Here is a 23,164-nt window from a genome sequence, read left to right on the forward strand (position 1 = left end):
CATCTGCAACATTTACAGATCCACTCACACGTATGCACAGGCAACAGTATCTGTATAACCACAGAAACCTCAGCTGTCATTCACATTAATGATAAAAGTTTTTTTCTTGTTCTTTTTTTTCAAGTGGGGAAGGGGGCAAAATTGTCAGATGCTTTTGTTTTTTGTGACTTTTGTTAGGACACCCTGCCAACTTTACATGGATAGAGATTTTAAGCCAAAACATGATTTTTTTTCCTGACATTTTCTCAGTTTTTGTAAACAAGGAAAATCAAAACATGATACCAGAGTGATTGCAAAAATAATTCCACACCTACACTCTTTGGTGAAAGTACAGTAATTATGCTGTTATTGTTATTTAGATAATCTCTACACAGAAAAACCCTTACACAACCTGTGAACCTTAAGGGATGTTCCAAAGTAGGTCACCATACAAAGTAATGAGTAGACGCTCCTATTTCCCCTACTGCTGCCTTCACTGAGTCTGACACTCAAAGACTGTGTTCATTTTATTCTGCTAACAGTGAAACATTAGTGTAGGCTCACCTTACATCTGAGTTAAAGGTGTGAGAGTGTCAGCATAACTTATAACTTCATGACTGGTATGAATGCAATTTGCAATTTGTACACTGGCTGTTTAATGTGTAGGTTCCAGGTTGGACTCTCTGTTGCCTTCAGAATTGCCTCAATTCTTCATGTCATAGATTCAACAAGTTTCCGGAAACATTCCTCACGATATGTGGGCCCCATTCTACCACATGCTATATTAGATTGAGATCTGGTGACTGAGAAGCCCATTTGAGAATACATTCAAATCACCTTTCGTCCACATTCCGATGCTCAGCAGGACATCTTGACCATGTTGACATGTCTACATGAACTGAGCTATGTGATTATCCGGTTAGATATTTGCAAGGAGTTGAACAAGTATACCTAATAAATTGGTTGGTAAACATATATGAAATAAATGGACTGGTTTCTTTTGTTACTCACGATCAAACATATTAATATGTCATACAATTAACATCAGTGGATGCACGTCTGAGAGGGGCTTAAGAACACACATGAATAAGGACCTTAAAATGAACAGTTTGTGTAATAGTAACTGTTAAAAAAGGCAAAGTGCTTTCAGTTTGCAATCTTGTAAACCCTGGACAGATTAAATCAAGTATAAGAAACAGATCCTGGTTGTCACACTGAATATTTTTTCATTTTTATCTGACTGTGTTTGCTCATGTTCAGTATTTAAGCCTTCCAACAACTTTGCAGGCACATTTATGTCACTAAGCAGTCTGACATCATCACACTCTGACCCCTGTGAGTTCAACAGTTAGATGCTTAAAACAAACAGATCCAGCAACATTTAACTTTTTGGATCTTCAACAATCATCATGACTTTTTTACAGAACATGACAATAACAAGGACTGTACTATCATAGAGCCAGATGGTTTTTTCTGATTACAGTCCTGGGGGAGACAATTGTTTTAGTGTTGCTTACTTTTCTCTGATGTCAACACAGTGAACCAAGTTTTTATATTATTTTTATTTTTTTAAATCATTAAGTCGGACATGAAGTCTGACAGAGTCACATGAGGTTTGCTTTAGGCTGTAACAGAGGCACGTCACTAGAAGGTTATCTGTAGCTTTCAGTCATTTGAGAGTTATGGAAAACTGCTTGCTCTAAGATTCTGTGCTGTCATGACTCAAACCTTTATTTTCAATATTTACACTTAGCTTAAGGTTAATTATTTTAATTAAATGCAGGTACCATGTCAAGTCTAGTGTATTGTGTATATATCAACTGAACTTGTGTAAAACTGACTTAAATAGTATTTAAATATATAAATAAATATAATAAATGCATTATTATTATTATTATTATTTTTAATATTATAAGTCAAAATCATGATGTGTAGCCACACATATTAGTTTTAGGAATGTTTTGAGCAGGAATCTTTGACCTCTAATGTGTCAGCAGTGAATGCTTAAAAAGGTTTGAAGGAACCGACAGAGGTCATCTTTTGGCAAGTAATGCAGTGAAAGAGCTGGATCAGCAATCATGTAGCCAATGGATGATGGAAGTTGTGAATGTACCTTTCTGTCTGGGGGATCCAAGGGCCGCCAGTTGTTGGCTCTGAGCTGGTGAAGCTCATCAAATTTGAGGCTTATGTTCTCGATTGACAACTGAAGCATATCCCAAAAACCGGCCAGATCTGAGGCTACTGGACGAGGGTGGGCTTTGGGGTTCTATGACAGTAGATAAGCAGGAAGAATAGAAAAAAAACAAGAAAATGAATAAAAAGTTGTTATACACACTCTCATGTTAAACTTTGTATATATAGTATCTCAAAAAACTTGTCTGTGAATTCTGTCTGTGTATTGTAAATATTCTCATTCTTTTCTATTCTTACTCTATTTCTATTCAAGTACAACACTCCCGTACTTATTCTTAGTTTATCTTATTTCTGTATGGTTGTTTAAATGTATATTTGAATTTTTTCATTTTCATTTTATTATTTTTACACACATTTGATCCAGGAGGACAATATTTCGTCCCACCGCATACTTGAGCGTATATATTGTTGGGCTGACAATAAAACACTACTTGACTTGACTTGAAATAGTAAAAGATACTGGTATGCAGTTATAGAAATATATGATGACATTTTGTATGATAAGCTTGGCATTAATTACCATTTGCCATTACTAATATTTTATTACATTCAGTTGATCAGTCAATCAAATATTCACTGTATAATCAAAGTAAAGGTTTTTTCTTCAGTAAATGAAACAATTTAAAAGGTTAAACATTAGAAAACACAAGAAAAATATTGGAAAATTTGAAATTAAAAAGCTCATTAAAAGGAAAAGGAAGAAATGAAATTAAAAAATTTTTTTTTTTTAGTTAGGCTTAAGTCTGCTACACAGAAACAAAACGCTTTCCACTGCTTCAGACTCACCAGGTTCTCCTCACACAGCTCCCTGAACTGCTCAAACTTCTGGGACATCAGAAGCTGAGCACTTCCCATAGCACTTCTCATCTTCTCTAGGACTATAAGCACAGACACAGAGCTTAGAAAGAGACTCTTCTACATATTGATCTGTTCTTAACATGCACATACTACAACATCACTGATTGGCAACTAACAAATTTGTTTAAGCCTCAGGAGCTTTTCTGAGAGCTTGACATTTGAACCTACTCTGATTGTGGGTGTAACCCTGTCCCATTAAATGCCATTGCTCTTGATGCTCAATTTTATGACTGTTTGAATTTGTTTTACATACCAGAGCTGACTACCTGGTCACACACAATCCTGAGGACTATATTATTATTTACAGTAGTGTAAAATTAGAATATCTTGGAACCATTCTTATTTTTCTGATTTTAACGCAGAAAAGTAAACTGTCACATAAACTACATTCATTACACACAAAGTACAATATAGTCATTGCATCAATGGCTAACAATAACTATAATAAATATAATATATATACAATATATTTACACTACCAGTCAAAAGTTTTGGAATACTTTTCCAATTTTTTTCTTGTAAATTATGCAGTTTAGCGTCTAATTGCACTCTGAAATGAAAGCAAATCACAAATAAGCAATTGGAGTTAAAAATAATCATGGAATCAATTTATAGATCAAAGTGTATTCTAAACTTTTGACTCATCAAAGTAGCCTCCTTTAGTAGATATAACAGCTGTACACACCCGTGGCATTCTTTCTACAACAGAAATCAGATATTCTTCAGAAAGTTCTTCCCATATCTGCTGCAGAAGTTCCCATAAATGTGGACCTTGTAGGTTGCTTTGCTTTCACACTTCTGTTCATCCCAAATCAGCTCGATGGGGTTTAAGTCCGGAGACTGAGACACTCCGTGTTTTCAAGCTTACCATCTTCTTTTTTCCTGAGGTAGCTCTGGCATAGCTTGGACTTGTGTTTTGGTCCTTATCTTGTTGTAGGATGAACCCCTGACCAACTATAGGTGCATACCAGAGGGTCCTGCATGGGCCTGCAGAATGCTGTGGTAGCTGTTTTGGTTCAGGGAGCCTCTCACTCTGTACAAGCTGCTGACCCTGGATCCAGCAAACAGCCCCAGACCATCCCACTTCCCCCTCCATGTTTGACAGTTGATGCCACACGCTGTTGAACCATCCTTTCACCTCCTTGTTGGCGTACAAAAATCCTGCGTGGTGAACCGAAGATTTCAAATTTTGCTTCATCACTCCGTAATCCAGTCTTCAGTAGTGTAATGGCGGTGTTTCATGGCCCAGGCACGTCTCTTTGTCTTATTCTGATGTCTTAGCGATGGTTTTCTTGCTGCAACTCGTCCTGTTAAACCTGCAGCTCGGATCCTTCTCTTCACAGTTGAAACTGAGACTTGCTTATTACGAACACTATTAAGCTGTTATTAAGCAACCTCAGTCCACCTCTTGTGAATCTCTCTCAAGTAATTGACACTTTTCTTGGCAATCTTCCTAAGGCTGCAGATGTCTCTATTACTTGTGCACCATTTGCTAGCAGACTTTTCCCTTCCATTAGTATGCTTCCATACAGCACTTTGTTAACAACCAATCTTTTCAGCAGTGACCTTCTGCAGCTTTAGGACCCAATATACTCGCTATATTGGTCATGTTACCATTTATCGAGCACTGAGGGCAAAAGTACTTTTCCAGAAAGCCTAATCTTATCAAACTGTTTCACACTCTGTGCGCTATATAAATAAGATTTAATTGAACTGATATATCATCACAATGGAGGTAATACACTGTATTTATAGTATTTCAGTAGCAGTTGACTCAAACGCAACTTATTGAATGAGATTCTAGGAAACAATCAAATTTATATGTTGCCTCCTAAACCTCTGGAAGAGGATTCAAGCATTAGGAAAGCACACACACACGAAGGATGGGGTCTGAGAGAGATTTTTTGACATGAAGAACAACAACAACACACACACACAAAGACGTACTGTCCTCAGGCAGGTCATTCTCCCGCTGGTCGAGTTCCATCTGTCGACACCAGCCTTCCATGCGGTCGGTTTCAGCCTGCAGCAGCTTCAGAAACCACCGTCCGTCTCTCTGGCAAACTGATCTCTGCACCACCTGCCATTTAAATAATGAAACTCACTACAGAAAACTGTATACTGTACTTTCTACAGGGTTGATAAGTTAGTTGTAATTCACGTCACAAGAATTTAGCCTTGGCCATGAGGACACTCCTGAAACCCAAGCTGCCCCCATCTGTATGTGCACGATAGAGAAAGTGCTGTTTTATTGTGCCATGTTAAATAAATATATAACATATAAAATCAGAGAAAGTGCATCTACATACATACACAAATAAATACGCAAACAATAATAATTTCCCACTTGCCCAGTTTGGGGGTCACTCCCTCAAGTGCTAAGATTACCAAGGGGACTCCAGTTGCCTTGACCCGCCACATCTTCTCTAGCGTTTCTCTCTGCCCTTAGTATTTGGTAGCGAGCTTCTCAGGATCCTTCTTCCTAATGCTATCACTTAGTATAGATACAACTATCACTTTGGCCATCTTCCTCTGCTTGTCCACTACCACTATGTCAGATGGCTAATCCATCACCAGTTTGTCCATCCGTATCTAGAAGTCCCACAGGACTCGGTCATTCTCAACCACCCTGGGGGACGTCTCCCATTTTTGCCTCAGGACTTCCAGGTCATACTCGACACAGATGTTTCTGTATAATATCCAAGCCACGTGGTTATGGTGTTACATGTATGCCTTGCCTGCTAGAATCTTGCCGTTATGTGCTGGATTGTGTCAGGGTCTTTGCACAGCTAGCACCTAGGGTCTTGCCTGGTGTGGCAGACCCCAGCCTCTACACTTATAGGTTGTTGCTGTTTTACCAGGGTGTCTGCTGTCTTTTAGTCCAGCTTTGTCCAGGAATTAGTAGGATATTTTATATCAACCACTTCTACCTGCTGGTGGTACATGCCATGCAGGGACCCATTGATGGATTCTTATCTTAATAAAGGTTATCTTAATTCAATTCAATTTTATTTATAAAGTGCCAAATCACAACAACAGTCGCCTCAATGCGCTTTACATTGTAAGGTAGACCCTACAATAATACATACAGAGAAAAACCCAACAATCATATGACCCCCTATGATCACGCACTTTGGCGACAGTGGGGAGGAAACATTTTATTAACAACAAGAAACATCCAGCAGAACCAGGCACAGGGAGGGGCGGGGCCATCTGCCAATCAAGTTTAAAGTTTCAAAACTCTAATTTGCAGCAGTCTCCTTAGATTGAAACAGCACCACTGTGAGTCAGTCTGAGCCAGAAAATACTGAAGTTTAATAAAAATAATACTTTTATCGATCTGTGTGTTAAATCAACAGATTAAACATGAATAAATTATTCATTCCATTCAATCTAAAAGACTCAAATTAGGCTTAAAACGTTCCTTTTTGATAAAGCATAGAGTTATGGTGCAATAGGTGTAGTCTGCTCAGGGTTTCCCATGATGCACTGAGTATTTCTTATTTGCTCAACTTTTTTCACTCACTATGTGTTTGCACACAATTCTGTGTTTAATCATTAGTTATTATTAATCTCTTGCTCTCTTCCACAGCATGTCTTTGTCCTGTCTTCCTCCCCTGATGCCATAGAGAAAGAAAAAGATTTATCAAAGGAGCTGTGGGAGAAGATAACTTGAACTTTATAAAACAGGAAAAGGACGTAAAAAGGTATCCAGACAATTGTAGTGTTCAAACTCTAATTAAGAAGTAGAATTATGGTGAAACCAAGCCACGGACAGGTACACCAACAAAAGCTTCAGCCAAAACTGCCAGAAAATTGCAAAGAAAAACCCACAAATAACCACAGCGGACATACAGGACTCGCTGAAAAAAAAAAAAAAAAAAAAAAAAAGAGGGGCACTTGAAGAACAATGGGCTACATGGTCCCCAGATGAAAACCACAACTGCACTAATGCCCCAAAGCAGCCTATTTACAATATGCTAAATAACTCGGAAGCAAGCCTCATTACCGGGATGGATTACTTACATTGGGGATTTGGGGATGTATGAGCTACACAGGCACAGGGAACCTGTCCAAAATTGATTTCAAGATTAATCCAGCATGTTATCAGAAAATACTGGAGGAAAATTTGCACTCCTCAGCCCGCAAGCTGTCAATGGGATGCACATGTACATTCCAACATGACAATAATCCAAAACACAAGACTAAATCCACCTTAAATTCTTACAGGATAAAAAGTAAATATTCTAGAGTCGCCATCCCAGTCTCCTGATTACAATGTCATTGAGCCACTTTTGGGATATCTCAAACATGTAGGTCATGTAAGACAGCCCAAGGATTTACAGGACCTGGAGGCATTTTGCCAAGAAGAATGGACAGCTTTACCATCTGCGAAAATAAAATGCATCATCCACAACAACCACAAAATACTTCAAGCAGTCATTGAAGTTAAAGGAGGCAATACACACTATTAAGAACTAGGGTATGTAAACTTTTGATCAGGGTCATTGGGGTAGTTGGGTAGTTTTTTTGACAATGGTGTCATCCAACCACTAACCATTAGTGAAAGAAAAGCTTTTGTATTAGCATCCATATTCTCTAGAGGAGGGGTCGGCAACCCTGGGCACGTGTGCCAGCTAAGGGTTAACTGATGGCACGACAATAGCTGGATTGGCCATCGGGCATACCGGTGGCCAGTCCATTGTTCAGTTGTTTGGTGGTGACTATGGCTTCCACAGAGGCAGCAGGTGGATGAGGGAAAGGGGAGGCAGGAGGAGGAGAGCCCCGAGGCAGCTGCAGGTCCGAGTGTCAGGTGAACTGAACTTCAGGTAAGAAGTTATGACCTGCAGTCTATCTGGGTCAGATATAAACCAAGTTTAGGTGGAGTTTATTTTCGTTGTGCTGACTTTTTACAGTCAGTTACAATAACTCGTACTGCGTGCTAGCTAGCATGACGGAGTTTCCATACAGCTGGGTGGGTGCGATAATGTTACTGATAGTGAACTTTATTTTATTCATAAGGTTAGTTAGTAGAGTTGCCAAATGTTCCGTAAAAAATGGAATCGTCTCGTATTCAGAGAAAATATTACGCGTTTCATGTTGAGCTGAAAAAGAACAGTTTGTCCCGAACTTCAGCTACAATGAAAAAGACACAAAGCTGGAGTTACTCTGTGTTTACGCTGCACAGCTGCCTCTTCTTCTCTCATTCTCTCCCCTCTCTCTCCTGTTGCTACTTTAATCATGAAACTGATCAATGATCAGCTGATCGGCTTTTCTCTCTTGTTTATTTATCGCCCACTTTGCTCCAGAAAGAGGAAACCAGTGGATGTCGCGCTAAACAACAGCAGCACGTTTAAGCTTGATCAGCTGTTGTTAGAATTTATTTAATATTACTTTCTAGTATCAGCTGATGTTTGCTGGAGCCACAGCTGTAAAGCTGCTGGTCATGATGTCGGTTTGGATATGTGGTGAGAGGGAAACATGAAGATGAAACCAGGAGATGTCCTTACTGAACCATCAGAGCTGAACAGGTGATGGAGAAACAGGTTTACCTTTTAGGTGACATGAATGAGTTGAAGGGAAGTTATGAACTGTTTCTGAGAGACAAATAACACCAGGATCCTTTTTTAAGCAGCTGACAGCTGGTAACTGTGCAGGGGCGGGTCTAGCAAAGTGTTGCCAGGGGGGCAGGTAGGGCATTAACAGGGAAAGGGGGGCACAAAGAAATACTTTCTTATTTTCATTTAAAATGTCTCGCTTTTATTAAATAATTATCTGAAGCTTACAACCAAAGTTTTTATTAGATGTAAAATGTATAGAAATCATACATAGACCAACAAGACTGTGTGCATTACCAGAGCGTTCTCACTCCCGAGGCGTAACATGTCGACGTTTTGTCACGTCCCGCGGCGTTCCTGAGGAACGCGAAAGGAGACCTTCGGCGTTCTTATGGTACGCGGCGGGTTATGGCTGGAATCCAGTGCAATGACGCTCCCGCGGTAGTAGACGTTCCAGCCCTGTATTCCAGCCCTAAACCTAACCTTATCCCTAGCCCTGACCATAACCTTATTCCTGACCTTAACCAGGACTTTAATGATGTTAAATAGCGTGTTTCTAAGCGATTTGAAGAAAAAGAGCGAACATGTGTAGGTTCAGTCCAGACGGTTCTCATATTTCCTCTTTTTCCGAGGTCGTCATTTAGGAACGTGGTGGGTAGCCGAAAACGTAATATGGTGACGATTTGTCACCTAGCGTAAAATGTTACGCTTTGGGAGTGAGAACGGGTTGGCATTACTGTCACAACAGCGTTTGTTTTCATTCAAAGGGTTCGTGGCTTTTCCTGTAATACCTGGTGGGCCGGTCTCTAGTCAAAATCCCCGGGCCGATGTTTTGTCCCAGTCCAGCCCTCGGCACAACAGGTGTATTAGGTGTATGGACCAATGTTTTCTTTTCTAATCAAATCAAAAAGCTTTAATGAGCAGCTGGGTTTGTCTCGCATTAACTGGTTGGACACAGAGGACATCGAAATGCAGCTGATTGAACTGAAAAGCTCGACTCTGTGGGGGCCAAAGTTTGCAGAACTACGAAAGCAGCTGGAATCCACAGCTGTGCGTGTTCATGGAGCTGCATGTTCATCACTACCTGACAAGGTTAACTGTCTTCAGAACATTGCAGAGGCTTTATTGACAGTATTTGGCTCTACATATCTGTGTGAGCAGATTTTCTCTCACATGAGTCCTCAGGTCGCCGTCTGAATGCTGGACACTCGAAGACCTGTGTCTCTGAGTGGGAGACCAGAGATCACATTAACATGTGTGTCTCTGTATTAACAAACATGCCATATTGGCCCAGTTTATTTTTCTTATCATTGTTGTGAGGAGGCCATAAACATAAAAAAAACATAAAAAGTCTTTTTTTTTTCAAAATAGCTGATAACTATTCGCTGATAGCTGCCAACATCTGCCAACAAATATAATTCTATTCTAAGTTTTTCTATATATTGTGTAACTGTTAATATACAGCGTTATTACATCTATTGCTAATGCAATCATATGGCACATTGACTTCTGAGGGAATTTTAGATGGCACTCATCATCAGAAAGGTTGCCGACCCCTGATCTAGAAAATAGGCAAAACTTATGAGCGCAACTGTAAATGTAATGTAAAACTAAAGTTAACCAAATAGTATCACTGAATATTCTCCCACATACCTCCAGTATAGCAGAACTGTTGAAACTGACATCAAGTTGGTCATCTGTTACACTGTCTATCCATGGGTCTGGAGGGGGAAGGATGGATGGGTCAAAGCCCACATCCTCATAGTCATCAGAGGCACAGGCATGGTAGTGGTTCCCTGAGCCCTGGATGCTGACGGTGGAAGTGGTGGCATCGCGGGAATATTGCCGAGGGATGGCACGAGATGACAGTATTTCCATGTCAGTGTCCGGGGAGTTTATAGGTGTGTCTAGTAGGTCTGGCATGTCCAGATCTGCCTGGATGGAATAATGAGTACAGAAATCAGTGGATTTGTGAGCAGTGCAGGTCTGTTATACCTGTTTGCATTTGTTGCTAAATGATGTTCACCCTCATTTAGAGATGAAGTGAAGGGGCCATAAAAAAAAATCAACTGACTTCCTCAGAAACAGATGATGTTTTTTACAAGTGTAATATGTTTAATGAGTATAACGGAGTAGGCCCAAATTTGGTTATTTTTATTAGTTTTTTGGCTTTTTTTACTTTACTTTTGAGGAAATTTTCAAATGAAAAGACGATTTCTACTCGATTAAAACTGCAACCAAATACCACCGCAATCTCAAGCCAAAATTGATCTTTTTAAAGCTCAACATTTGTTCTTAAGTAGCTTTGAGCATCAATAATCAGTGTAGCATCATGTGCTATGTCATAGTTTCAATACCAAAACTGCACCAACCGAATGTCTGTCATGTCAACTAACAGAAAAAAGCACTGATGCCCTCAATAATTAATTATTTTATGACATTTCATCTTAAAAAAACCCAAAACTGCATTTTGGATAAACTTTTAAAGAACGATATCACCATTTGAGTTCGGTGCCTATATTCTTGTTTTACATTTTGTTGCCAGGCTCATCTTCAAGCTGTGATTGATTGATTGTTTGAAGGTTGAGCGCCTTCAAATATTGCACAAATACAAGAAAGCAGTCCTACATATGTGTTTATTATATGCACTGAAGGGAATGTACTGGTCAAAAATTACTCCGAAATTCCTCACAGTGTTTCTGGAGGGCAAGGTAACGCCATCCTGCGAGTATCCAGAAAGTAAGAAACGAAAGAAAGGGTTTTGTTTGGGTATTCCTCGACTACAAGGACTTCAGTAAAAGACTGTTATCCTTTGAATACTAATAGATAAAAAAAGGCTCTCAGAGTAGGTAATCCAGCACAAAAAATGTAGCATTCATAAAGCTCCATAATTGGCTGCAAGTGAATACTATGCGAATTAAACTGTAAATATATATATTTTCTGATTATAACAGAAATAGTGACAAACAAACAAAAGACATATGTGCCTTTTTAAATGTAAATATCTCATAAGCTAAGAGGCATCATTGATCTCAAGCAAACTGCCAACTCTTGGACCATGTTCTGGTTCAGTATAGTATTTCTCATGTTTTTAAAATATGGGTGTTTTGTTAAAATATAGCCAGTGCATTTCTTTTACCTTGCAGCTCTGGTGCAGGTTTTTCTTTAGCACTGCTTTAAACTCAAAGCGACCAGTGTGTCTCAAGGAAGCTGCAAGCATTATTTTGTATGGGTGCAGTCGGTACCAAAACTTACCTGCACAGCTGCTGTCACACTATTGGAGCGCTGGAACCGACGATACCTGAGCATCAGAGGGGGAAAAAAGAATAAATACTAGAATAAAATTTCTGCCCTCTGCTTTCAGAGAACATACGTCTTCACATACACATCTTTAAAATGTTGTAAGTTTACATTTGCACTAGTCTATTCTTTTTCCATCTAACAATTACTACTTTTTTGTTTGGAGATTTGAGGTTCCCTGTGACTCTAGGATGTCAGTTGTGAGAAGAGGTGTAAAATGAATGCTACCAGAGGTTATAAAAGATTTTCTAAATGCATTAGTGCCATCTGAGCTTAACTGTTCAGTGCTCCAATAAAAGAAATAAAAAAGTTGCAAGTAGCGCAAAATAAGGATGAAGTAGCTGCTTGTAAATTAGATGCATCATAATCTGGGCTGGCTTACAGTTTGACACTGTCAGTTTTGCTAAATCAACAGTCTTTCTCCACCATCATGACAGAAAAAGTTATGCTTTTCCAAACTGTTTAGATACAGCTGAATGTTTGTATCTTGGTCACATCCAACCTGGAGACCCTGAAGCAGATAACACATGCTTAAATGGTCTTAAGGGGTATCAAACTAGCACATTAAATGGCTACAAATACACAACCCATGTCCACTAGTAGATGGGATGTTAGGATGCTGAAAACCTGGATTATGAAGGATTCTTCCAGACTCAAAAGACAGAGGATGAATGAATGAAATAACTTGTGTAAGTACTGCTTCCCTTGCTTGCACTCTCAGAGGAAAAGCACACAGAAAAAAACATGCTGGAGAAAACAAAAGAGAACATTTAAAACAGTCAACTGTTTGAAATGTGCTTCCCAGTAATAGCTTCAAAGAAATGTATAAATGACAAAAGAAGTAGAAAAGAGGGCTATTGTGTTATTGTGTTTAGATACATTAGGCTAAATCCAACAAAAAAAGTCTCACCCTCTGTCATCTTCCACTTGCACACCTACAGAGGTGAACTTGGAGGGGTCCTCTGGATCCGGAACATCCTCTGGTCCGTCAACCTAGAGGAGGCAAAAAGAGCAAAACTAAAAATAATCACAACAATAAGCTTCATAAAAATGAATATGCATTTCTTTATGTAAAGGAGACCCAAGACAGATTACAGATTAATAGCAGATCTAGAATTTTTAGAAAAATAGTAATAGTCATCGTAACAAAGAGGTGAAACAGACCCCTACTTTGTGTGAAGCTTGTTAAATATTCTCTATCCAGCAGGGTAACATGTGGTTCTTAGCAGAAATGAAAACACAGATAAACAAGCTCCACATAATTTATAAGTAACTGAAGCTCAATATTTCGTTGACCGTGATCTCACGTATACCTGGATGCCTATGGAGAGACATTTTCCCTTCCTGAACGCATCTTTCCTATAATCATCCCGGTGGTCTTCAACTACTTGCCCCCTGCTCAGGATTGAGGGGATGGTGGTGTTGACTGTCATGGTGCTATTGTTGACATGCTGACTGGCTGGTCCGTGGACCTATGCAAGAATATTGAGAACACTGTAAATACAATATTCAGTAAGACAATAAAAATACAGTGTATTCTAGCTGAAATTGGAAAATATTTGTGGGTGTTTATTACGACGATGCTTACAGTAAAAACTAAAGCACTAAAGCACTGACCTGAGCATTAGCAGCCTCTATGGCAGCTGTCAAGGCCTTCATGCTGTCAATGCTTTCTGTGGAGTTACTGAGCCCTGATTGGATGGTCATGTCACCTCTAGGTCCCTCTTCTTCCATGTAGGCATCCTGGTTAGTTTTAGAATACACAGTCATTTTAAGACAAGTTATATCACACACCTTCATCCATCCATCCATGAATAAAACCATGAATGAGCTGATGAACATTACCTGATGCTGCTGAAGTGAAGCAGAGTAAAGTTACATAGGTCTTATTAGAGACACAGTTAAGCATTTTGCAATTTGGTAGAATTTGTAAAAGTTTAAATTTCTTCGGTATTGAACAGCAGAAATTAGGCATTCTTGTTGGAGGTCATTTTGGGGGAAAAAACCAGCAGCCAACAGCACCATACACAACAGTAGACTGGTGCTTAATAAGCAGGCGAATAATGCAGAAAACAGAGATTTGAGATAGTCAACTGTTCTTGAAGTACAAGAAGCTGGTGGTGGAAGCGAAACGGCAAAAGTTTTTAAAAGCGCAGTTTTTATATTCTTTTGTGCTGGTCCAGTGAATTTTGGTCAGAGAGTGACAAAACCTGCAAAATCTGTGAGATATCGCCCTTTAGCACCCGACGTGCCCGTGTACACGCCGTTGGGTGAACGGGGTGACCGTGCTCTGTGTTTACATCTTTTTAGTGGAATCCGTTACCTGCTCGCATTTGCTGTTTTAGCTGTTTGGCAGTTGTTGAAATAGTTTTGTAAGCTTTAGCCTGAGATTCTGGCGTTTCTGGCAAAATACATTTATATTTAAAAAATTATTCAGGATTTAATGAATTGAAATCGCTTTATTCAAACTAAAATCGATTTGAACCAGGAAAATCCATTTTTTATACCCATCCCCAATCCTGGTACCCCATGCACTTATGGACATCCTTATGTTCGAACATGGTCTTCGTTATGGACAAACTGCACAAAAGACCAGTAATAAAACACCACCAAGATTCAGATTAGTTCTCTCAATCACACCACTCCACATCTCGCTGTTGTTGCCCATGTGAGCGTTGAAGTCTCCCAGTAGCACAAGGGAGTCACCATCAGAGGGGATACTCCCAAGAGCATCCCAATGTACCCACAAAGGCCAAGTCCAGTCTGGAACAGAGTCCAGCCCTTGTCCAGGAAACTAGTTTCAGAGCCCAAGCCATGTGTTAAGCTAAACCTGACTATATCTAGCTGGTATCGCTCAACCTCATGCACTAGCACAGGCTCCTTTCCCACCAGTGAGGTGACATTCCATGTACCAATAGCCAGCCTTGATTGTTGGGGATTGGACTGCAGGGCCTCCTTCATTACATGAAGTTCATCGATCATCAAATTATTTATCTGTTATTGGGGCCAGGTTCTTAGTATTTGTGCCTCTGTGCATCACCACAGTGAATTTTAAACAAGACCCTTAGCTTTAACTCAGGGGATTTACCAAAAGTATTGTATTAACAGATTAGAAACTACATTCCCCTATTTTCAGATACCCGAAAATAATTGGACAAGCATGTTCAAGTGAGACCTACTCCCTCATTAGTTTATAACCAATTCAGAAGATAAGAGATCTGGAAATGATTGCACTCAATAGCAATCATTTATGTGCAGGAACTCTCAACATGAGGTTCATGCACATAAAGGAGGCCATCACTAGGCTGAAAAAACAAAATAAACCTATCAGAGAGATACCACAAAGTTTAGGAATGTATAAATCAGGGGTGTCAGATGGTCTGCTGGAACAAGTAATGCACTGCCCAACTCTGTAACCAGGATGACCAGATTATCCAGAAAACATCTAAAAGTGCAGTTCTGTAAAAATAAAATCTTTAGACAGATGAAACTCATGAACAACTCATTGATTCAGTTCTATTTCTACTGGGTCAATTCACAGCAACAGTCGCCTCAAGTCATGAGCTAAAGAAGATAACATCATCTGTCAACCAGGCAATGTTATGACATGAAGATGTATGTCTGCCAGTGGAACTGAATAAATAGTGTATATTGATGAATTATGTGACTGCTGAGCAGGGGTATAGTCAGATTTAGACTAATGGTACAAAACGGATTGGATGATTTTTCACAGTGGAAATTAATAATGACCCTCAAAGCAAAGAAATAGAATATTCTTCAGTGACAAATCAGTCATCTGATCTCAACCAAAGAGGACAAAACTGAAGGCAGACGAGACCCACAACAAGCAACAACTGAAGGTCACTGCACAAAGGTCTGGCAGAGCATCTCAAGGAAAAAAATACAGCACATGATGATATCCATGGGATCTAGACTTCAGGGAGTCAATGACCTGAAAGGACTTTCATCCAAATATTAAAATTAATTCCTATGTTTTAAATTGTGTTGAAAATGATGGACTGCGTATAAAAACAGTTAATGCAGGTTTTTTCTTTTTTTTACTAAATTCCAAATTATGGACGAAACTGCACAAGACCTAGTGTGAATGCAAGCACTATTACTCAGGAAACAATGAAAGTACGTATGCTTCCTTTATGTTGCTATGAATGACACCTCCATGGTACACATAAGGATGTAACCACACAAAGAGCAGATTAATATGATGGACAAATTCTTTGTGCAGTACCTGTGCAGACTCTGTGCTGCTCTGGGCTGTAATGGAGATGTATGGCTTGGAGGCTGTGGAGCAGGTTGAAGTTCTGGGTGGCACTGGAGGAGGAGTTTTCTTGTAAGTGGTGATGCAAGATGAAACTAAAGGAACAAGAAAGAAGAAAAGAAAACGGGAAGATGAGGAGACAGGATATGTTATAAATTAGTTTGATATACAAATACTGCACCAGAATGACAAGATTTGAGGTAACTATGCCTACAACCAAAGTTGTATTTTTACATTTGTACCCAGATACAATACCCACAGAAGATAACTGATCACATTTTCGATACCAGAAAACCTACATCATCTTTAAGGACATCTTTTATTTATTTAATTCTAAAAATGGATGTGGATATATCAGAACTATGACACAATATTAAGCCACATTTTCACAAAAGTGAAAGCTATTTTTTATGATGCTGAAAGGTGCAAGTTCAATAATGCAACGAAAAACTATAATCCTATATACTCGGAAGTAAAAATTAAAAGAAAAATGAAAGAACAAAGCCAGTGTAGCCAACTGAAAGTGGCTGGGGTAGATGAATATAAAACCTAAGGACATGTTGTGGACTTGTGGACAGGAACATGTGTCCTTATAACTGTGTGAAACAGATTTGTTTAAGTGATGTATAAATAAGCCTCTGCTTTATTACACGTTCCACACAATGGATTTAATGTCACAGGTTCAATGCTGGGTGACAAAACAACAGACAGGTAGACAGTTTTGCAAGGGTACTGATCTAGAGCTATCAGTTTAGTTTTTAATTAAATATAAATAGTGTGCAGGGAGATATGCATTGTGAATAGGCCTCCAAAATATGTAATTGACCAATAATTATGTAATCACAAGGGATAATTAAATGACCAGTCATCTTAAGTTAGTTTATGTAAGAACAACGTTTCCTTAAAAACATGCAGTGGTAGATATTTATGCTTGACACACACTAGGGGAGCAGTTAGGGTGGGGGCACAACAGTCTAATCCCCAGCTACTGAAACTAGGTTTTAGAACATAGAACACCATTTCATACTGTGTTATACCTATTCTAGTTATAACTGAGAAAATATTGCCTTAGTATATTTTAGCCAGAATTATCAGACTCTTCCATCACAGTAGATGGTAAATGGACTGGTTCTTATATAGGAATTTTCTACTCTATTTGAGCAATCGAAGGGCTTTACACAACTTGCCTCTTTTTTTCTATGCAAGTGCTTTCTATCTAACATTTGCATGGATTCATACTCCAATGGATGCATCAGTGAGCAACTTGGGGTTAGTATCATGCCCAAGGCTATTTGGCATGCATACTGGATTGTCTGTAGAAGACGATCAAATCAACTTCCGGTTAGTAGGTGACTTGCTCTACCACCTGAGCTACAGCCACCCCAATAAGATCTCACACTTGTAAGTTGGTGGAATAGGTCTTGGAAATAAAAATATAATGATAAAATACAATCAGCTGTAAGTTTAACCAATAGAACAAATAAGAAAATATCATGTATAAAATGATTCTTACTCTTACTGATAGTCTGACCATGGAGGCTAGGTATGTGTGTCTGTATGTGTGTGGGTGTGTGTTGTAGTGGCAGATTTCCATACTCTATGCATTGATCACGTTTGAACAATATCACTTTAGTAATAGTAAAATCACTTTGTCTCAAAGTTATAGATATGTAGGATGTTATCACAAGTGGGCCTTGTGCTGATTACACTTTCACAGTGGGGCCATTGTATGTAGGTTAGAGACATCCAGGTGCCACATGTAAGGGAGGTGACGGGTGGTTGTAAATTTCCCTTTTGGAGGAAGGGTTTGAGGATGAGCTGAACTGGGAGGTATAGAGCTACGTGATGTGCTGTGGAATTTCCTTTGTCTGAGTTTGGTCAGGTCGTATTTAAGAGTTCAGGGCGGTGCCCATCTTTAGAGACCTTTTGGTGTGTTACCTGAGTGTTTTCTCATGTTCATGTGAAAATAAGGTAATGATACATGCAACTGAAGTAAGATTGCATAAACTGAATAAAACAGAAGGATATACACATGTGACTGAAAGTTCAAATGTGATGGAATTACTGAAAAGTCATGCTAAGAATAACATGGAAAAGAAGATGTTATACAGTCATTTTAAAGTTTGTTTTAAATTGTGTATGTAGAAAAGTCAGAAAGAAAGAGGATGATAAGTCGTGATATCTTCTGATGTCATCTCAGAAGATGTTACATCCAGAGAGAGAGGAGAAAGGATGACCTGGTACAAAAGTGTTGCGCAGAAGAAATAAGCTGCTCTTCCCTTAAGTGAAAATACATTGATGTTGGTTTTTTTTTTGCACTAATAAAGTTGTGGAGTTGTAAAGTATTTTGTCTAGTGTCAATTATATCATCAGTTATATCATTATCGCAAATTTTCAAATGTATATCGTGACAAATATTTTTGGTCATATCGCCCTGCTCTAACTGTGACTACTGGAACAAGAAGGCATAGGTGGGCAAGAGATAAAATCAGGGCACTGTCGGAATGTCACTACACAAGTAACACCAGCGGAAGGGGTTACATGAAGAGGACAGGGGACCTGTGGAATCTTTGATACACAGTATCATGTCTGACGACGAAACAACTACTAGCTCAGTGTTCCAAAATTCAGAAGAAGGGACTGCTATCACAGCTGGAGATCGACAAGGTACAAAACAAATACTATGGCAAGGGGGAGGTAGGATGGGGGGGGGGGGGGGGGATATCATCACCCCCACCCGAGATTGGGTACCAAAGCGACAAGTACGATGGAAGAAGGAGAATTGAGTGTGAGAGAAACTGACCTGAAAGAGAGGATGATTGCAAAGATGGCAATATGGAGCAGGTTACCAAGACTATGTGAAGTACCCTCTGAAGGTCTACTAGAATGTGTGAATGCAGCACTATGGACAATCCCTACTGTGACCATCACCAAAACCAGTCAGCTGATCTATACCACGGCAGCAGTGATCAGTGAGATGCTTGGCTACAAGATAAACCGCCACAAGGAGCAGTACCCTCCATGGAGAAGGAGACTAGAGTACACCACAGCAACCTCCCTAAACAGAAATTATCACAGTGGCAGACATCCAAGAAAGGGTCTCCAGTTTGAAGAGTTGGACAGCACCAGGCCCTGATTCACACCTGCTGGTAAAAGAAGCTGACTGCACTCCATGAGCATCTGACAGCACAAAAGAACCAGCTTTTAATCAACAAGAGACACCCAGAATGTCTGACTGAAGGCCAGACAGTCCTGTTCCCCAAGGATCCCCAGAAGGGACTGGTCCAATCCAACAACTGCCCAATAACCTGCCTCAGGACTGCATGGAAGCTCCTGTCAGGCATCATAGCGGCCAACCACTGCCACTGCCTGGATTGACTACAGGAAGGCCTATGACTCAATGCCCCACACCTGGATCCTGGAATGCCTAGAACTGTACAAGATCAACAGGACCCTAAGAGCCTTCATCAGGAATACAATGGGGATGTGGCGTACAACACTTGAAACCAACGTCAAGTCCATAGCACAAGTCACCATTAAGTGCGGGATCGACCAAGGAGATGCTCTGTCTCCACTGCTGTTCTGCATAAGCCTGAACCCTCTCAGTGACATCATTAATAAGACTGACTATGGATACTGACTACGCAATGGAGCAGTTTTCAGCCACCTCCTGTACATGGATGACATCAAGCTGTATGCCAAGAGTGATTGAGACATTGATTCACTGATCCACACTACCAGCATATCCCTGACATCGGAATATCATTCGGACTGGAGAATTATTTTGAGCAAAAAGTTTAATTTGAGTGAAAAAAATTCATTGAGGTGTGCAAGAAATGTATTTCACTGTTTGCTATTATCCATATACACACACAATAACATGTTGCTCAGTTGTTGGCATTTGCTCTTGCTCAGATCGTAGGCTTCTGTTCTGCTTGTGATCCATTTATTCTGTGCCATTTCTTCTGTTCTTGGTTTAGTTGATAGGTTTGTTTATTTCTTTTGTATTTTCATTCGGTTCCTTCTAATTTGTCTTCTCACTGAGTCTTGACGTCTGTTTGTGTCAAGCATGTGTGTCTTAATCTCGATTTCAATGTTAGTTATTTCCTGTCTTATATCTCTTGTCCTGTGTGCTTTGGGTTTAGTTCCATTTTCCCCAGTTTCATTATCTGTGATAGTTTCAGCTGTGTTCGTGCCTGTTGCCTATTCCCTGATTATCCTGTGTGTGTATAAATTTTCTTCGTTTTTTATTGCTTTTTGTTGTGTTCTCCCTCTTGCTGTGTGCCCTTTGGGTTTTTTGATGACCAGATGAAGCCTCGTAAAACCTTGAAATTTTCTATGACTCCCACCCTGTCACTCATCAAAACCTTTTGTCATTTCAACTATTTGTAACAGCTGCTTTGTTGCGTTGCAATAGTGTCAAGCATGGAAACAATCACTGCCAAGAATAGAGTTAAAAACGCCTTCATTTCATTTTGTGTGGTTCATTCATTGATTTAATCTGTTTTTGATTTCATTTAATTTGGAATAGTTTCAAAATGTCAGAAATTTGCCTTGGTTAAATTGGCAACTCTATTGACATATTTTTTTCAGATAGTCTCAGATGCTTCATACTGTTAGTCCACAGCATGCTAATCAGGTTTATGTCAGAATAAATTTTAACAGCACCAATATACTGGTCTCAGCTGGAGTGCTGTGAGCATGAGCAACAACCTTAAAATAGCAACTTTAATAACAGTGGTCAGGATTATAGCAATACGACTGTCCTCAGTCTGTGTTCTCTTTGAAATTATTGGAAAAGCTTAAAGTATGACCAAGTTAAGTTGTTGCCTTTCTCTGGTTAGTTTTTCATGTTGATCAGTCATTAACTGAAGTCATTAACTTGTAGTTTATAGGTAGTATAAGGAATGTAGTCCTTTTATACATCCTTGTATGTTACTGACAAAATAACCTTAACATTTCCCGTTGGAGACTGGTAGATTGGATGGAAAATGCAGCCAATTTAAAGGAACAAGTTTAACTGTGAAGACATTTTATTTATAATTTAAAAAAATTTAAAATCCTCCAAAATGTCAAATCTTCAACTACATGTTCACATGGTAAAAGTTCTCATGGTCACTGAATTGAAATGAAACCCTTATCACTATCTTCTGCACTTCACTACAGTCGACAATATTTGCTCTTAGAAATCTGTGGTCGATCTTGAAAAATACATCTTTTATCTCAGTAAGAATTTAACCTGGATATATAAAGCACATAGAAATTGTGCAAAAATAATATTTAACAATAATATTTGATCCTTGGATCAAAAGGAGGGAATTCTGCAACACTAAGTCAAAGAACTGGCTAATGAAGGACATAATACACATAGATGATGACCTGTGGGTCTGGATATATTGGTCTTGGGCTCAGAAAACAACACTAGCCTACTATTTGTGTACTTAATTCTCTGCCTTAAGACTTATAACTTTGCTGCAAGCATTCAGGGAAAAAAATAAGAAAATTTGAACTTTTGACCTCAATTTAGGGGATCCAGTTGGCTCTGTTAGCCACTTAAGCCCCACGCCCCGGTACCAGGGGCAAAAAGGAGGAGATCAAGTTTAATCGGTTATAATGTGGGGTGAGAAATTTAAGTCCCACGTGTGGTATCCACAGAGACCTCTGAATCTCAGCCAAAATCTCATATAAACTATTTCTACAACCACCAAACACAGCGAAAACAAGCCATGATTAAACGAGCAGTTGCGTAAATGCGCACAAGTCCGCTAAACAAACAAAACCAAACAAGAAATTCTTCAAACTTCATGTAACCGGCTAAAGAAAGGCTAGTTATCATGCAGAGCTATTACTGACTCCAAACACCAAGTTTCATCATGCTCTGACCAAAGTTCAGTGAATGAGCCACAACCACAAAAACACATAGCTGCGCAAATGCGCTAAGACAGAAATTGGCTTACCGTACCGATTTTCTGCATTATTTTCGCCGGTAGCCACATGATTATCAGCAGCAATACTCTAAACACAACAGGAAAGCCACAATTTCGGTGACTTGTAAACATAAGTACAAACCAATGTTCCAAGCCTGAAGCCAAAAAGACCCTGGAACTTTTTTACTGTAAAAGATGGACCGGTTCACAGCTATTTGGTCCAGTATAATTCGTACCTATCTTCCTTTTATCCATGTTACTTAGGTGTAAAAACAAAAAAGAACAAAAAACAAACAAACAAATACTGATAGATAGCGCAGTGGTAAGACTACAAGCCTTTTGGGTGGGTCGTGGGTTCAACTCCCAGCTAGCGTCTGCATCCAGTAAGGGTCCCTAGGCCAGATCTTCCATGCTCACCAAACCTACCTTGGACATGAGTGAGAGACAGAAAAATGAAACCATACTCGCTTGGACGTTGCCCAGATTAACAAGGTCCACGTCACGTGTTGAGGAACCAACACGAGTATATATAAGGAGCAGGGGCGGAGCGGGGGGGTGGCTTACGGGGCTTAAGCCCGGGTTGTTTTGTCAGAAGCCCGGGGTATTTTGGAGTGTAATTTTTTCATAGTTAGATGCCTGGCTGACAACTGTATAAAACAAAAAGTACACACAATATTCGAAGCACATAGTGCACACTGTGGGAATTTACGACTGTGCGTGAATCCCCCCCTGATATTGGTATGATCCAAGCTCAGGCACTAAGCGACTGAGCGAGGGGGCGGGGCAGCTGCTGCCCGTGAGTGCGCTGTTGGAGAGACGGAGCCAGCCATACTAAGGAGAGCTTAAGTTTGAGCAGGTACCAAAGCAAATCATTCGTACCGTACAAATAATGTAAATATGACGGTGCATCACGAAAGATTGATATCAAACTGATCACTTGACCAATATTACGTTACTTGCTCTTCAAGTGAATCAACAAATGGCGAAATGAAAAGCCGAACAAATGCTATTTTTTTTTAGAGTCTTAGCTTACGTGTGTTTATTTCATATTCTCAGTTCTTACCCTCCCCGAC

The 23,164-nt window shown here is 39.6% G+C and overlaps 1 protein-coding gene across 1 annotated transcript in view; it reads right to left on the reverse strand.

Annotated features, from left to right (window-relative positions):
- Positions 1–23,164, reverse strand: part of dlgap1a (discs, large homolog-associated protein 1a) — a gene marked incomplete at its 3' end in the record, with an annotated part of 71,355 nt that overhangs the window by 2,568 nt on the left and 45,623 nt on the right. Inside the window, exons 5-13 of the mRNA XM_080907884.1 lie at positions 16,135–16,259; positions 13,506–13,631; positions 13,202–13,360; positions 12,799–12,881; positions 11,844–11,889; positions 10,242–10,523; positions 4,978–5,110; positions 2,959–3,050; positions 2,093–2,245 (exon numbers count right to left, since the gene is read on the reverse strand). Coding sequence (XP_080764010.1) covers positions 2,093–2,245; positions 2,959–3,050; positions 4,978–5,110; positions 10,242–10,523; positions 11,844–11,889; positions 12,799–12,881; positions 13,202–13,360; positions 13,506–13,631; positions 16,135–16,259 — 1,199 coding nt within the window. The remainder of the gene's footprint in view (positions 1–2,092; positions 2,246–2,958; positions 3,051–4,977; positions 5,111–10,241; positions 10,524–11,843; positions 11,890–12,798; positions 12,882–13,201; positions 13,361–13,505; positions 13,632–16,134; positions 16,260–23,164) is intronic.

The sequence above is a fragment of the Rhamphochromis sp. 'chilingali' genome, assembly GCF_963969265.1.
Source record: "Rhamphochromis sp. 'chilingali' genome assembly, chromosome: 16".
Taxonomy (NCBI): Eukaryota; Metazoa; Chordata; class Actinopteri; order Cichliformes; family Cichlidae; genus Rhamphochromis; species Rhamphochromis sp. 'chilingali'.